A 15,961-nucleotide genomic window follows, 5' to 3' on the forward strand; every position below is an offset into this window, starting at 1 on the left:
GGCTGGTCGATATTTTAGATCAACTGGGTGATTTGCCAAGTGCCAAGTGCCTCAGAATCTTCTGGAGTTACCCTTGACAAATCAGCCGATTGCACATGTAGACTACGCCTGCTGATGAGGCAAAACCATAGGGGCCAAGATAGATAAACTGAAAGAAAGAGCAGGAAAGGAAAATCTCAAGTAATAAATAGCCAAATAAATATTCATTTTCATTGGTGTATTGTACTACTCAATTTGAAAAAAAATTTGCGAAGGCAGTCCACTAGGTTTTGGTAGGGATGGGCATTTTCCACAAATATCACATTCGAATATTTGAGCTCAATGAGCAATGAGAATATTCGAATATTCGTTTATTTAAATTAAGTTTAATGAGACAGATGTTATTTTTCAGAAACATTTATTGTTTCCGTCATTTTTGAACAAGCTTACACACAATAAGCTTGAACATTACACATCGTGTTTTGTGGCTGAAAACCTTTAACAATGCGTGCAAACAAACAAAAGTACAGATTAAAAGCAAAAAACAAGTGAACAAAGAAAAAACGTAGCAATTAGGCTACTGTATAGAACGTAGCATACACATAACTTTGAAACTGTCAGCAAATCTTGATCGGGGGAAAGTCGAAAACGTGCTCTGACAGCACAGACGTTGGGGGGACTCACAAATAACGGTGTGCTAAGCGAATAAGTTTTGTGAAGCGCTTCGTGTTTTCGTTTCAGCACTGAATGGGATCCTCATCTGGTGGAATACATAGCTCCAGCAAGAACTGTTCCCACTCGTCTCGGCTGGACTCTCTGTAATCATCGCTAAAGAACTGGCTCAGCCTTTTCCGATGAGTGGGCATTGCATCCTCTTCATCGTTGGTGACGGCGGCTGCATCCGCACCACGCGCATCAAGGAAAATGTTCTGATAATGTTCAAAAAGTTTTTTTTTTTCTTACTTCTCTCATGTTTTCATTAAGATACCTTAGATGTTTGTGCCGAGGGTCTAGGGCGGATGCGAGAAGAGGAGTTTTCACTGCATTCTCCAAGTTAGCGGTGTTTATTCGTCGCTTGAGAGATGCCGCAACACTGTTCTTGAATTCGGTCACTTTCTGTGATTCTCCACGGCATATATCTGTGCACACCCCTAGGTTTTGGAACAGAGCCATATGCCATAAAACAATATTTTTAAGCACCCATATTTTTAGTAGGATGTTTTTAGTACTAAAACATTACTTAGACACACACTTGATCATGTCTGACAAGACATGATGTGCTTCCTGATACCGAACAAACCCCAACAATCCTTTAAGTATGAGGTGAAGAAAGTCCCCCGTGTCAGTTCTCTAGCATTTATCTCTCATTTTCACGCCATTTTTCCTACAACGCTGTGATGCTATCTGTGTATTTTGGTTGATTTGAGATTGTGTGGATTGATTAGCAGTGATTTGTCGAATACTTTGATCATGCTGAAGTGTTCACAAATTGCACTACTTAAATCCGATCTTGGTTCTCGATCTGTTCTGATGCTTTGATTAATTTACGGCACACAACAATCAGACCCAAAGCATTCGCTGTTGCTGTTATTGTTACAGATGACAAGAAAGAAAGAAAAAATATATTATTGTCTGTTCCGACTCCGAGACAAATGGTAAACAACTGACAAATAGATGTTATTGTGGTAGTGATGCATATTTTTTATTTGCTTTTTATTTTATTTTTTATATAAAAAATGACTTGTTCAAGATAAAAAAAAATATTTAACCAGTGTTTTGAATGAAAAGGAACATCCATCAGTCTTCACTGAGAAACATACACAGAACACACAACATCATTACTGTATTGGATGTGTGAAAGTAAGTATATGAGCTTGTTGTTGACTCCTGTGTGGACATTTTCTCTTCCATTCTTCCATTATGTACAAAATTCAATAATGCATTCAAAAGTAGTGTGTGAACTTTTTTCATTTAAAAAGTACTGCTATATGAACAAAACTGCAATAACATTTGGTATGCAAACACTTTTAAAACACTCTTTAAACACTTTATGGGTTTCCTTTTACACAGTAACAGTTACCATATTTCTTGTAAATCTCATAAATTTATTTGGGGAGTCGTGGCCTAGTGGTTAGAGAGTTTGACTCCTAACCCTAGCGTTGTGGGTTCGAATCTCGGGAATACCACGATTTAGGTGCCCTTGAGCAAGGCACCAAACCCCCAACTGCTCCCTGGGCACCGCAGCATAAATGACTGCCCACTGCTCCGGGTGTGTGTTCACAGTGTGTGTGTGTGTTCACTGCCCTGTATGTGTGCACTTTGGATGGGTTAAATGCAGAGCATGAATTCTGAGTATGGGTCACCATACTTGGCTGAATGTCACATCACTTAAATCTTCTAAAACTTATAACATTAACGTATTCAAATTAAATAAAATACAAACTATTTGCCACTGCCAGGGCATTAATGTTTTTATAGAAAATATTCTAGTTCGTTAAAGAAGAAGAAAAAATAAATAAAATCACTCAAGAGTCCAAAGCCTCTATCATAACATTATAACAGGCACCTTAGAGACCTGCACTATTAAAGTACGTCACAGGACAACTCCTGATGGGTGAGTCGAGTGCTGGTGTGGGCAGGTGGAGACTCATGTGTGTGGGATGTGGGAGAATAAGGTTGTGTTCACAATAGGAAATCTTAACCATGCCGATTGTGTTTGAACCCAAAGCCTGGCTCGTTTGACTAGTGCGATCGATTCATTTAGCAGTCCCTGGCTCAGTTGGAAGAGGTGGGCCAGAGCGCGGTTCAGTTATTTATAGATCAGTGAGTGTGAGCACTAACCACACCGAGTGTGCTGCATGGTTGCTTGAACATTTCTGAGCTACAAGAGTGACAGATCTGTAAAGCAATATATTGTGAAAGGACCATGTGTTACAGAGTCCCAAACGACTCAAAATAATAAAACCACAAAGTTAACAAAACGATGCACTCGACTATGCAAAGCGAGAGTGCTTCTCTGCTGTCTTCACGTGCTATCGGACACATCCTATTTCCCGCTTCTGAAGTCATGATTACGAGCTTGTTGCATTATTTTCTGTTAAAAATAACATGGTTTGTGAATGTTGATGCTAAGCCTAAATAATTTGGTCGGGGTCATTCATTTGAGCGCTGCTGCAGTCTTAGGCCCTTCCCAAATGCTCTCATTGGTTGAGTCAGGCTGATGCAAACTTCTGGGCTGACCTACAAATACACGTCATCACTCTTTTGGCTGAGACAGTGGAGGAGTGCTTAAAAATGATTGGCTGTTCAAATTCCCAGACAATTAAAAAGTATGCCTTTACTTCATGTTTAATCTGCCATGGAACAACTTTAAACCATCACATACATATTAAAATGAAGCACTCTAAATGGACGGATAAGGATCTTAATTGATGTCTAAATGTGTCCACAACTCTACTTAAGAATGCAGGTCTCGAGGATCCAGAGCTGAATGTTAAGCAGTATACGAGCCAACATTACAGTGAATGGCCCATTATTCTTTATTAAACTTTAATGTTGTATAAAACACATTTAAACTGCATTTAAACTCCACTTATCATATGTGATTGTGAAATACTACCACATAATGCTGTCATATTAAAACAGAATACTAGGAAAGCTTCAGGGGTTTGTATTTCAACTGAAATGCAGTCTAGTTCTCAGGTATTCAGATGTTGGTGCAGTGGCATAAAATAGACAATATATTTAAATGTATTAACATTAATTTAATATTAAATGATGTGTTATTATGTTGTTATAACATTAAAATATTTTTTTTTATTGATGTTCTGAATTGAACGTATATTTTATAAACAATCATTTTGAGGAATGTAACGAGCAGTATTTGAAAATCAAACAAGAAAGTCAAATTAAATGTGTTAAACACAACAATGTTTAATTAAATTGTAGTTATTATATATTTATTGATGTGTTATTATCACAGGTCATAAAAAGTTTGGGAAAGTTGTGGCCTAGTGGTTAGAGAGTTTGACTCCTAACCCCAAGGTTGTGGGTTCGAGTCCCGGGCAGGCAATAACACGACTGTAGTTTCCTTGAGCAAGGCACTGAACCCCCAACTGCTCCCCGGGCACCGCAGCATAAATGTCTGCCCACTGCTCCAGGTGTGTGTTCACAGTGTGTGTGTACATGTTAAATAGCAATTTTACTAATACTAACGGTTATATAGTAAATATTTTTGTGACATAAACTGAATGGATTGAGCCATAATTCCAGTAAAGATAAGACTTTGTCTTAAATATCCTCACTAAATAAATGAGCTCTCCAGCACACAATGCTGTGTAGATTGCTCATCTTTTTCTCCATGTGAGATATTCCACCGAGAGGCCTGTGTGCAATGAAGGAGATCAGTCCAAAACAAACATCTCCTGGCCTTACCCTGGCTCAGCCACGGATAATGATGCTGGAAACTACAGCAGGCATGTGGCTGTCCATTTTAATTCACATTCTCATTATAATGACACGATCAGGAAGGGGACAGTCCTTGTGAAGCCGTACAACAGTTTAACTGGATACATCTCACACAGACCTAGATGTGAAGATTTTTTTAAAAAGCTGCTTACTGTTAAAACTACAAAAAAAGCAGACGTGTTGGTTGTGCCATGAGAAAGAAACAGAGAGATTTTATGTGCATGTTTGTGTGTGTGCGTAATTGCAGAAAGTCTCTTGGGTCTCTATTGTTAGACTAAATGTGAATAACACATAAATGCATCTTTTTAAAATATCAAATGTGCCTTATCTGTATACCCTATCCACAACATTCAAACTGATATAAATATTTATTGATGGTTTGCACAATTTATTTAAGAATATTTCATGAAATTGTTAGTGGATGACATAAAACACATTAATGCAAAATAGCATGTTGCAGATTTAAAAAAATTCCACCGCACATGCCTGATCTGGACTTGACCAATCAGATGTTGAAAGAAAGAACAAAAGAGTGCGATGAAAATCTGGAATTTTCTGAGCAGAATACTGGATAGTCAGACCTCCTATATTGTGACACTTTATTTTAAGGATTCTCACTAGTAACTGAGAACTGAGGCAGGAGCACCAGCTTATTTGCATTTAAATGTACCAACACAAAAAAATCTGGATATTTATCACATGCAAAAATGCATGGATTCGCTTGTACAGACATAATAATTATTAAAAAATTGTACACCGTGGAGTTATACTTATATACCAGATGCTCCATTATATATATAAATATATAACACTCCAGGGGTCCTCTTCACAGGACAAGAAAACGGAAAAAAAAAAATCACTGAAGATTGATGGGACCAAGATTGCAAAGGAAATATGAGAATCTGCTATTAAGGGTTTTGAAACCGAGAACTGGCCGCGCATTCCAAAAAACGTTCTCTACAAATTAAAAAGACAATGATAGCAGCTGAGACGGTCAGCGAACATTGTCTCACCGGAGAGACAGATGTGACTGAGGAACAGAAGCCTAGAAAGTGAGCAAAGCTGTGCTCCTCTCCATGAAAGGTTGCCACAGATTGTTTTGATACTGAATGATAAGAGAGAGAAGAAGAGAGAGCGAGAGAGAGGTCGGGCTGCTTTCCTTGAGAGCCTGTTCCTCTTTTTGATCATAATATCTTCTGAAGCATAGAATGTGGCATACTAGATGTGACAGGTAATAAGATGCCTCAGAGCAGAGAAGGACAAAGAAAGCAAACCTCCAGAGAAGAGGAGGACTATATCTGGCCAATACGTCTGCTGTGTTCTCCACCTGATTTCATGGGTTAGAATATTCGATAATTTAATGTGTCAGCCTTAGGGCAGTATATTTAGCGCTGGAAATGCTTGGCTTCCAGATGGTGGCCACCCAAAATGGCCATAATCTTCAGGTACTACAGTAAGCAGATGACAGAATATCTCATGGCTGGAATTCTGCAATTTTTTTATTTTATTTTTTAAAGCTAAAAGTGTATTTTTTACATTAAAGTATTGTATGGCAGGTCTTTTTGATAGAGAAAAAGCTGTACATTTATGATTGTAATTTTTTTTATTGTTATTATTTGTTTACAATAATACAGTACATATATATATATATATATATATGTATATATATATAAACATACATATATGTACAGATATAAACTATTATTTCAAATACAACTTTTTGTTTTAGTATTGTATTAAAAAATGTTGATATAAAAATTTATATTTTAATACTTTTTTTCATACTTCACACCAAGCCATTTTGTACAACCGGCTTTTCAGAACTTAGAAATTTCTGTAGCAAATATTATTAAAGAAGGCATTACATGATTTATAATAGGCTTTATTTAGAAATACTGTAACTAATGCTTTGCCCATTGTTATTTAATGTTAGTTGATACATCAGCCTACAACATCACCTATTTGAACCTTATGTTAAGTGTAAGCAAAATATTTTCTCTGCAAAGAAGCATACAAACACACGTTTGATTTCACTGGCATTGCGTGCAACAATTTTCAGTATTGTCGCAACAGGCAAACGTTTTTTCAGTTTTCTCTTTCAGGGTAGACGAGACTTGTGCTATATAATTTAGTTAAAGTTAGCTAACTGGTTGACATGTTTATAGCTAACCTCCTGTATAATCTGGTTTAATGACAGACATTTAAAGTAAACTCTATCGCCCCCTCAGGTTTGTCACTGTCAGATAAAAGAACACACATTGAGCCTGCCTGCAGTGCGTTTGCCAAACATTTAAGCATCATAATGCGCTCTCATCGAGCATGTTTCAAAGTAAAATCCCACAGACTACCCAAAAAGGAATCATTTTTACGGGACAGGCGAAGTATATTGAGGAATATAGTGCATAACAGAGTGATCAAAGGAATAAATATGTGCTCTCCCATTAGTGCAGTCATCCAGCTCCAACTCCCCAGTGCCTCATCAGACACTCGCTAGCGGCCATTTCAATAAACCTCAACATATATTATTTAAATCTTTTTTTTTTTTTCAGCAATAAAACCCTAAGATGCTAAAAACTTCCAACAGTTTCAAGGCCTAGAGATTGCAGCACCAACTGACATTACAACATAACCACACCATCTCATTCCAGCCAGGAGTTAAGTCTGTCATTACACATCACCATTTCAAAATGCTCTACTGTAAAATAAATGAATAAACATGGATAAAAATGGACCAAATCAATTTAAATGACAAATTGATTTCAGCCTAAAACAGCAAAATAACGAAAAATCCACAATGACACTAGCCAAATAAATAAATAAACAATATTATTTAAAAACAAAAAAACAAATTATTGCTGTGTTTTTGCCACAAAATTATGTGTAATTATTAGTGTGGAATGGACTCCATTTCTCTCTCTCTCTCTCCCTTATACACACACAAATACTCACACACACAGTTTCAGTTGTTCCTACAATATTAGTAAGGTTTAGAATATATTTTAGTACTTTATTGATAAAACATGGTTTGTTTGTGAAAATGCTTGTACTTACATTTCACACATGAATTTAAGGGTATGCACAACTAGTGAATGAGACCCACTATTCTAGATTATATAGCAGTAAATAACAGTTATCTGGCTTGTAACAATAGCAAATCAATAGCAGCTGAAGAAGCCAGCTGTGAAAGCAGAGATCTAAGGAACAGAAAACCCCAAACACAAAACTATTTCAGCCACAAGGGGTTACATGTGGTTATGTTAGATTTTGTTCTAAATTTCTGTAATTAAATAACATTAATTAAACCAATCTAATTTCTTGAGTTCTGTGACTGTCTCTCTGTAGAACATTACACAGAATCAATAAAAGCAGTTTATAAAACCGTCATTCACTCACACTGCCACTCAATTACTCAATACATCAGCACCTGCTAAAAGAGCATATGTGTTCAGCTCTCTGAACATCTGCTGTTCCTGAAGGGAATCTGACTGCAATGGATTACAGGCCTTGTCAGGACCAGGATGCTTTGAAAGGGCTTGGTTTTTTTTGGTGTTGTTGTTGTTCTCTCGCGCGCTCGCTCTCTCACTCTCTCTCTCTATATTAATCTGCTGTAGTCTTGCTATCTACAATAGGATGTCTTTTTCTTTCAATATTTACACATTGTTTGTGTGTGTGTGTGTGTGTGTGTCTGTGTGTGTTTTGCCAGAGTGAAGGCAACACTTTTTAAATTCCGTAATGTGTAATAATTGCATGAAATTTAAACTGGATATCATTGGATAAGAAAACAAAAATATTAAGTAGGAATTGATTTTTTTAAGTAAAAAAAAAAAAAAATGTGACATCAAAAAAAAAAAAAAAAAAAAGATAAATGACTAAACCGTTTTTTTTTTTTTTTTTTTTTTTTTTTTTTTTAATAATCTGTCCTGGTGAATTGTTCACAATAAGGCAGTGAATATGTAATAAAGCAAATAGGGTAAATTCTGCTTACTAAAGTGTAAAATAAACAATGCAGAACTGATATAGATTAGGGTGACATTTAAATTTCTATTGTAGTAGAATTCAACGAATTACAGAACATCATTATATGCTCAATATACCTCTGAAATTTACAAGGATATTTAGCAGATGCGGATAGGAAAGACAAAATATCCTTTGTAAGAGCTTACTTCTCTTTTGGCACAGAGGTAGCTGAGGATTTCACTGAACTGGTTACAAACACTGGACAATCAAAAACAGACTGAGGGGACAATCTCCATGCTGTGATCTCAGAGCTAAAATATTGACTTAAAAAGGGGCATGTTCACAGCCCTCTGGGACTGAATAAAGAATTGTACAGTAGATATCCAACATACAGGCACTAAACAGTGTGCACTCATAAAATGCTTTCATCCTCAACCCTATTCTCACACATTTCAAACATTCAAACCACTTTTAAAGCTTAGATTTCAAAATCTGATAAGACATCTGATAGGACAACACTATTACTAAAACCTCTTTCTTCTGTATCTGTTTGCAAACTTTCAGGTGTTTTTATTCGAGTGTTTCCATAGAGAAAACAGAAAATTTCAGGAATATCACAATCCAGATTCAAACTCACAAAATGCATGTGACCAAAATTTAATAGGCCAAGGCACGCACATTTTTAATATCTCTTCACCACATGTCCTTACTGCACAAAACAATATTTTAAAATACTACCCTGTCATTGACCTTCCTGGTGACTCAGTAAAGCTGTAATCAATTAAATATGTAATTAAATCAAATCAAATTAGGCAAGAATATTGTACAGTTAGCTGAAAGGGTGATCCGGTTATGTATCATCCTAATGTGGTCAATTCTGCAACAGTGAGCAGCTGACTGTACATCATCATTCTAATTATACACCTGGGTATCTTATAAACAAATCAATTCCAATAAAATACTGATTTAAGTTAAAAGAAACGAGACAAAAGTGTTCATAAGACATGAAACACAATGGCCAAAGGACCTTACTGAGCCTTTTTAAAAGTTCTCTGTAGAACTTGACAGTGGCGGACTGGCCATCGGAAGCACCGGGACATTTCCCGGTGGCCTGACAATCATTCTGGCCTGCCGGCTGCCGCTGTGTAGTCGACCAGGCTGACGTGCAATAGGCTGGTATGCAACTGCGAATTAATTGACGGTTTTATGAATCTACGAATCAGGCAATCGCGGAGTGAAAATTGACACCACCACATGACCAAACATCAGCGAAGCACTGCCTAATTGGCTATATCCAGAGGCAGGCTTTATGTTAGAAAATCGCACAAAAAAATGGAGATTAAACGCAAAGGAGGAGCAGAGTTGCTGCAAAATCCCAGCCATGTTCACCAGTAAGGGAGCAGGTCGGTCAGAATTACATTTATATTTACTATGGTTCACTGAAAAAACCGAACCGTTCAGTTCTCCACACACGGTTCGGCACGCGCTGAGACCGCTGTTCAACTTAAATCTGACAAAGCATCTGTAATATGGTTTACTATAAATAACATGTAAAACCAACAGGGTTCAGATAATATATGTTTCTGTTGATGGATGCGCGTTCTGGATTCCCAGACATTACAACAACAGCGATGAAAAAAAAAAAAAACTTATTCACTTTTGTTCAATACTAATACGAACACTGTATCAAGTGACAATCTTTATATTAATCGAACAGCAACAACAAAGAAATCACTCACTGCTCTTGATTAAAAAGCTTCTTTTTTTTACGTTATTAAAGAAGAATCTTTAATTTATAGTCCAAAATGCAATGCTGTTTTACATTTGATTACTTTAATTTCTGTACCTAAAAACTAATGAAAGACCTACCTATAAAAAAAACCTGAAAGTCAGTTTATTTTAATTTGTATCTTTACTCTATTGTATTTATTTGTGCTGTTGCTTGTTGTTAGAACATTCTTAATAATATGATAATATATATATATATATATATATATATATATATATATATATATATATATATATATATATATATATATATATATATATATATATAATTTTTTTAAGTATAGTTTTTCCATAAACATAGCACATACAACGGTACTGAAACCGTGACTCTAAAACCGTGAAACAAACCGAACTGTGAAAAAGTTGAACTGTTTCACCCTAATATTTATATAATCATTTGGCAGACAGACACTTTCATTAAAAACGACTTAAAATAGATAAAATCTATAAAAAAAAAAAACATATATATATATATATATATATATATATATATACATACAGTACAGACCAAAAGTTTGTACACACCTTCTCATTCAAAGAGTTTTCTTTATTTTAATGACTATGAAAATTGTAGATTCACACTGAAGGCATCAAAACTATGGATTAACACATGTGGAATTATATATGGAATAATATACATAACAAGAAAGTGTGAAACAACTAAAAATATGTCATATTGTAGGTTCTTCAAAGTAGCCACCTTTTGCTTTGATTACTGCTTTGCACACTCTTGGCATTCTCTTGATGAGCTTCAAGATGTAGTCACCTGAAATGGTCTTCCAACAGTCTTGAAGGAGTTCTCCGAGAGATGCTTAGCACTTGTTGGCCCTTTTGCCTTCAGTGTGCGGTCCAGCTCACCCCTAAACCATCTCGATTGGGTTCAGGTCCGGTGACTGTGGAGGCCAGGTCATCTGGCGCAGCACCCCATCACTCTCCTTCTTGGTCAAATAGCCCTTGATGCCTTCAGTGTGGCTCTACAATTTTCATAGTCATGAAAATAAAGAAAACTCTTTGAATGAGAATGTGTGTCCAAACTTTTGGTCTGTACTGTATATAATTACAAATGTATATAATGATAGATGTTTTAAAAGAGCATCTTAATGACAAACTAGCACACTGTTTTACATATGAAGATACACAGTATTTTTTTAGTGCCAAAATTGACCAGAAATTGATTTTACATTTCTAGCCTACAATATGTAGCCTAGTGTACAATGCTTATTTATTTTGAAGGTGACAAAGGAAGCAACAGTAGCACTAGTGCTGCTAGTACTCCTGCTGTTGAACAAGACAGTTCAGCTTTTGAGTCAGAGCAGGAACCTTCAGCTAAAGTTTAAGCTATTAGCAAAACTAAACATGCTGGCTATACTCTTAAAAATATGTGCATCAGTAATAGGACTGTGATCATTGGGACATACAATTGATGGCTGCATAATTAATATAGATTATTAAAAAGTGCTTATTTCATATTGCAGAGAGACTCAATTTGCAGAGTGAGAGAGAGGGGAATTCAGGGAAAGATGATAGAGACAGTGAATGCCTTGATACTTCTTGATACTTCATTTGATTATTTTGCCCATCCACAGTCTAAGGATTTTGATTTATTTTTTAAGTATAACCCAATTCAAACAACTGAAAGAGCCAAAGAGTTTATCAGTCTGGTGGACACATGAATTGGGTGGTGGTAACTTCAGAAACAGAAGGTGGCCTGGGGTGGAATCAGATTCCCGGCCTGATTTACTGTCCCAGTCCGCCACTGGGACTTGATATTACATGTGCTTCAATCGACAGCTTCAACTAACCTTAAAGAAGGTCATTGTAGCGCCATCCTCCACTACTCCATACTCAATCTTGGTCTGCTTGGCCAGGTCATCAGCCGAGTCAATTGGAGATTCCATTCTCTCCACGGTAAGGAAGGCGGCTAGGTTGGCAGTGTAGGAGGAGATGATGATTAAGGTAAAAAACCACCAGATACCCCCTACTATCCTGGTGGAAAGGGCTTTGGGCATGAGCTCAGATCCTAGCAGAGAGGAGCAGAGATAGTAATCAGGGAAAAGCAGTGTTGTCAATGTGAGGGCCAGCACCAGATGCACAGGCCCAACCCAGTCCGGACACAACAACTAGTTGCAGGGAAAGGCTTTGCCCTCTGACAACTGAGAAACCACATCTATGCTAACCAGATAAGACAAATTCAACCACAGTGAAGGTGGGAATTCATTTATATTTTAGGATAATTTCTGTGGTCAAATTTAATTAGATTACAGACTCTCAGATTTGTGTTAAATCATAAAGGGCTCATGATTTGCTTCTATCTTTGAACTGCCCTACACTCTTCAGTCCATTTGGCTTGTGGGCAAAAGCCAGAATGAAGAAGCATTTAGTGTTACAATCTACAAATAATTTTCTGTTATTCCATAATCAAGCTGTCCCCATGGTCATGCAGAGGAAATTAGTAAAAGTAAAACAATAACTAGCCGTCCTAGGAGGAGATGTCAAGAGGACAAGAGCGCAGGGAAATAACTGGCTCCTCTTCTCAAGTTCAATGAGTCAGCTGTAAGCTTTGATCTGGCACATTGAGTCCATGGCAAAACACAATGGACTGTTGAAAAGATTAGCCGTTACGTGAATTACAATTGAACTGCAATTGTGAGTTCCAGCCAGGCCTGTCCTGTCATGTCTAAAGTTTGGATATATAACTCTAACTGCCAGACAGCCCGGACAACCACAGAAATGGATAGAAAGAAAGAGAGAATTACTTGTCTATTTTATGTACTAGCAATTAAGTTGTTAAATGTTTTCTTCAGTGCTAAAAGACATTCTCCTTTCCCATCAGAGACGACTTTAAGTGCAAAAATTAAGGTGCTTAAGTTTTTAGACGTGGCTCAATTAGTGGTGTGAGTTTTGGACAGGAATGCCTGTTTATCCAGACAAGTAGTCAGGTCAGGTAGAAGGGGCAAGAGGAGTGTGTGAGACTTTAAACATGACTTAGCATAACCACTAGCGGAAAAGCAATAGACACACACACATATATATACATATATATATATATATATATATATATATATATATATATATATATATATATATATCCATCCCAAGATGCTGGACCATTTGGGGACCTTATATAACCTGGTTGGGGCTGAGTGTCATGTACCCAAGGTAACGTCATGTCCAAGCACGCTGTCCCACAGTTTTCTGGGGTCTGACAAGCCATGGGCAGGGGAGCCTCTCTACAATGTAGTGTTACCCACTCATCATGAGACATGCAGACAGTCAACATACACAGTCCCTGTCTGTTTAGCCCTCAGCCTAATGTCACATCTTCTCTTTCAAACTCAAAGAGAATCCTGAACAAATGACAGTCTCAATGGCACCCTACAATTATGTTGTAATGGGGTGATGCTGATGGACAATAATACCTCCCTTTTCCCAATGATCCAAACACACTAGACTTTAAACAGTCTCTGCTTACTGAGGATTTCTTGTTGTTATATAAAAGTGGCAATCCACACTGTCAATCACATGGTGGGGTTCAGTATTTTATCAACACCACTTGGTGCAGTGTAGGTGCATCTTTTTTCTCTTTAGTTCAGAGGTCTGTATCCATGCTCCTGAAGAACCACTGTCCCATAGAGTTTATCTCCAACCTTATTCAACACACCAGAACCAGATCTTTCCGGACTGCTTGAGAATCCCAGACAGGTGTGTTTAAATAGGTTAGAAATAAACTTTGCAGGACAGTGGGTCTCCAGAAGTTGGGCTAAAAGACCTCTGCTCTAGTTGCTAGAACAGCTAGGCAAAAATAATCTGCAATGTTTCTTTAACTTCAAAAATTCAGTGTGAAGAAACATATTCATGCTATCTACATTTCAAAAAACTGGTCGCTGGTTTCAGCCAGTCCACAAATACATCTCTTTCACAATGTAGATTTCACAAAGACTCACAATGCTAATGAGTCTAATGCTACATGGCAATCCAATCCCAACTCTAAACCATTTATTTTGATAAATGCAGTGCAGATTCAATCATTAACCATGCTACTTTGCAAACAAGGTTGTGGTGTATTTTATTACTCACCCAAATGTTATTATACTATTCTGATGCAACGCAAAGACATGCAGGTTACATGTAACATTCTCCTTCAATCATCATAGGCGTTTCTCCATCACAAACATCTGTATCCCGAAGCTGAGAAGATGTGGCATCAGGCTTCCATAGGGTTAGGGTCAGAATTCAAGAATACATATGGCAGTGTAAGACATAAGACCAACAATTTGTCTTTGTGTCATTCTGCCATTTATTATTATTATTATTATTATTATTATTATTATTATTATTATTATTATTATTATTTATTTATTTATTTATTTATTTATTTATTTATTTATTTATTTATTCGGATCTGGAATTGGACTTACCTGCTCAGAACCATGAAGAGCTAAAAAATTAAATTGTGGTTATGGAAAAGGTTAGCATTCAATTAAACCATCCCCTGATCCTCTACCCAACACACACACACAGACAAAAAAAGTTCCACACAGTCCCATTCAAACCATTGGCCTGAAACCAATTTGCTTCTAGAACTACATGCACAGAGGCACCCATGCATCATAGTGGGCCTGACAAAAGTAAGTTGGGACCCCCAGCTAAAGAGTGGGATATGTGCTAAGGGGGGCAGGCAGAGGCGTCTACCTTGCTGCATGAGAGCTCCAACTCCGAACCAGAAACTATTTAGCAGAGTGAAATTGTTTTCCACAACATCCGAGTCGGGGTTGCACGGATGGGGGTTATACCATTCGTAGGGGCTAAACCTGTGGCAAGCAACACAAAACACACATATACATGTTAGTCCAAATTATGGTACATAAAAGAAAAAATAAAAACATTGAAGGAAAGGCAGGTCAACCTATAGAGAAACAAGGAGAAAGAGACATGTTAGCATAAGATTAATTAAAAATACTTTTCTCTCCATCTCATTTTGAAAAAAAGGGTAAATGTTTTTTTGTTTTTTTATGTAAACAATAAGTAAGTTAGGCTTGTGATAGGCTACATGTTAGAGCTGTTTATGTTCATTCCAATCACCCTTTTTAAATTCCAGAAACTCTTAAATATCATATTCATATCAAAGGCAACCATAATTATCAATGCATAATTTTAATCATTTCCGCTGCACAATCCTCCACATTAGTAACAATGAAGCAATGAATTGTACAGCAGTTTACCATTTATAAATAATAATATAATAATATAATTTATAATTCATAAATAATTGATCTACTGTTACCCAAGTAGATTTGTTTTGTTTGTTCTTTTAATGTACATATACATGTTTATATATGTACGTATATTAATCACTGTACCTCATAATCTGGCATACATTTTTTTTTTTTAAATAAAGAAAAATTGCAGGTGCATTTAAAAATGCAGTAATTTGTTTGAACTTGGTGTGAACAAACAAAAAATTATTTTTAATAATAATGCACTCATAAAGTACACAAGATATCGTTTGCTATGGCCTGGAACAGTACTTTGTGTACTTAGTGAGTCACATTTATTTTTTATTAGTGAAAATTATTTCATTGTAATTGACAGCCATGCTGTCAAAATAGCTTAACTTGTAGTTAACCCAGAATATTTATTTAAAAAGGATTAATTTAGATGCCCAATGCTAGTCTATTCCATCATACCCAAACCCTGATCCCTTGTTCTGTGCTATCTCTCTCCCACATTGAGATTTCCCATTTGCTCCAGCTAAATTTAAGTGACATTA

General features: G+C 36.5%; 1 protein-coding gene across 2 annotated transcripts in view; it reads right to left on the reverse strand.

Moving 5' to 3' along the window:
- Positions 1-15,961, reverse strand: part of LOC132102734 (glutamate receptor ionotropic, kainate 2-like) — a 285,887-nt gene that overhangs the window by 36,982 nt on the left and 232,944 nt on the right. For both annotated transcript variants that reach the window (XM_059507361.1, XM_059507362.1), the window contains 2 exons: positions 14,884-15,002; positions 11,994-12,211 (listed from right to left, as the gene is read on the reverse strand). In XM_059507361.1, coding sequence (XP_059363344.1) covers positions 11,994-12,211; positions 14,884-15,002 — 337 coding nt within the window. The remainder of the gene's footprint in view (positions 1-11,993; positions 12,212-14,883; positions 15,003-15,961) is intronic.

This window comes from Carassius carassius, chromosome 24 (genome assembly GCF_963082965.1).
Source record: "Carassius carassius chromosome 24, fCarCar2.1, whole genome shotgun sequence".
Lineage (NCBI taxonomy): Eukaryota > Metazoa > Chordata > Actinopteri > Cypriniformes > Cyprinidae > Carassius > Carassius carassius.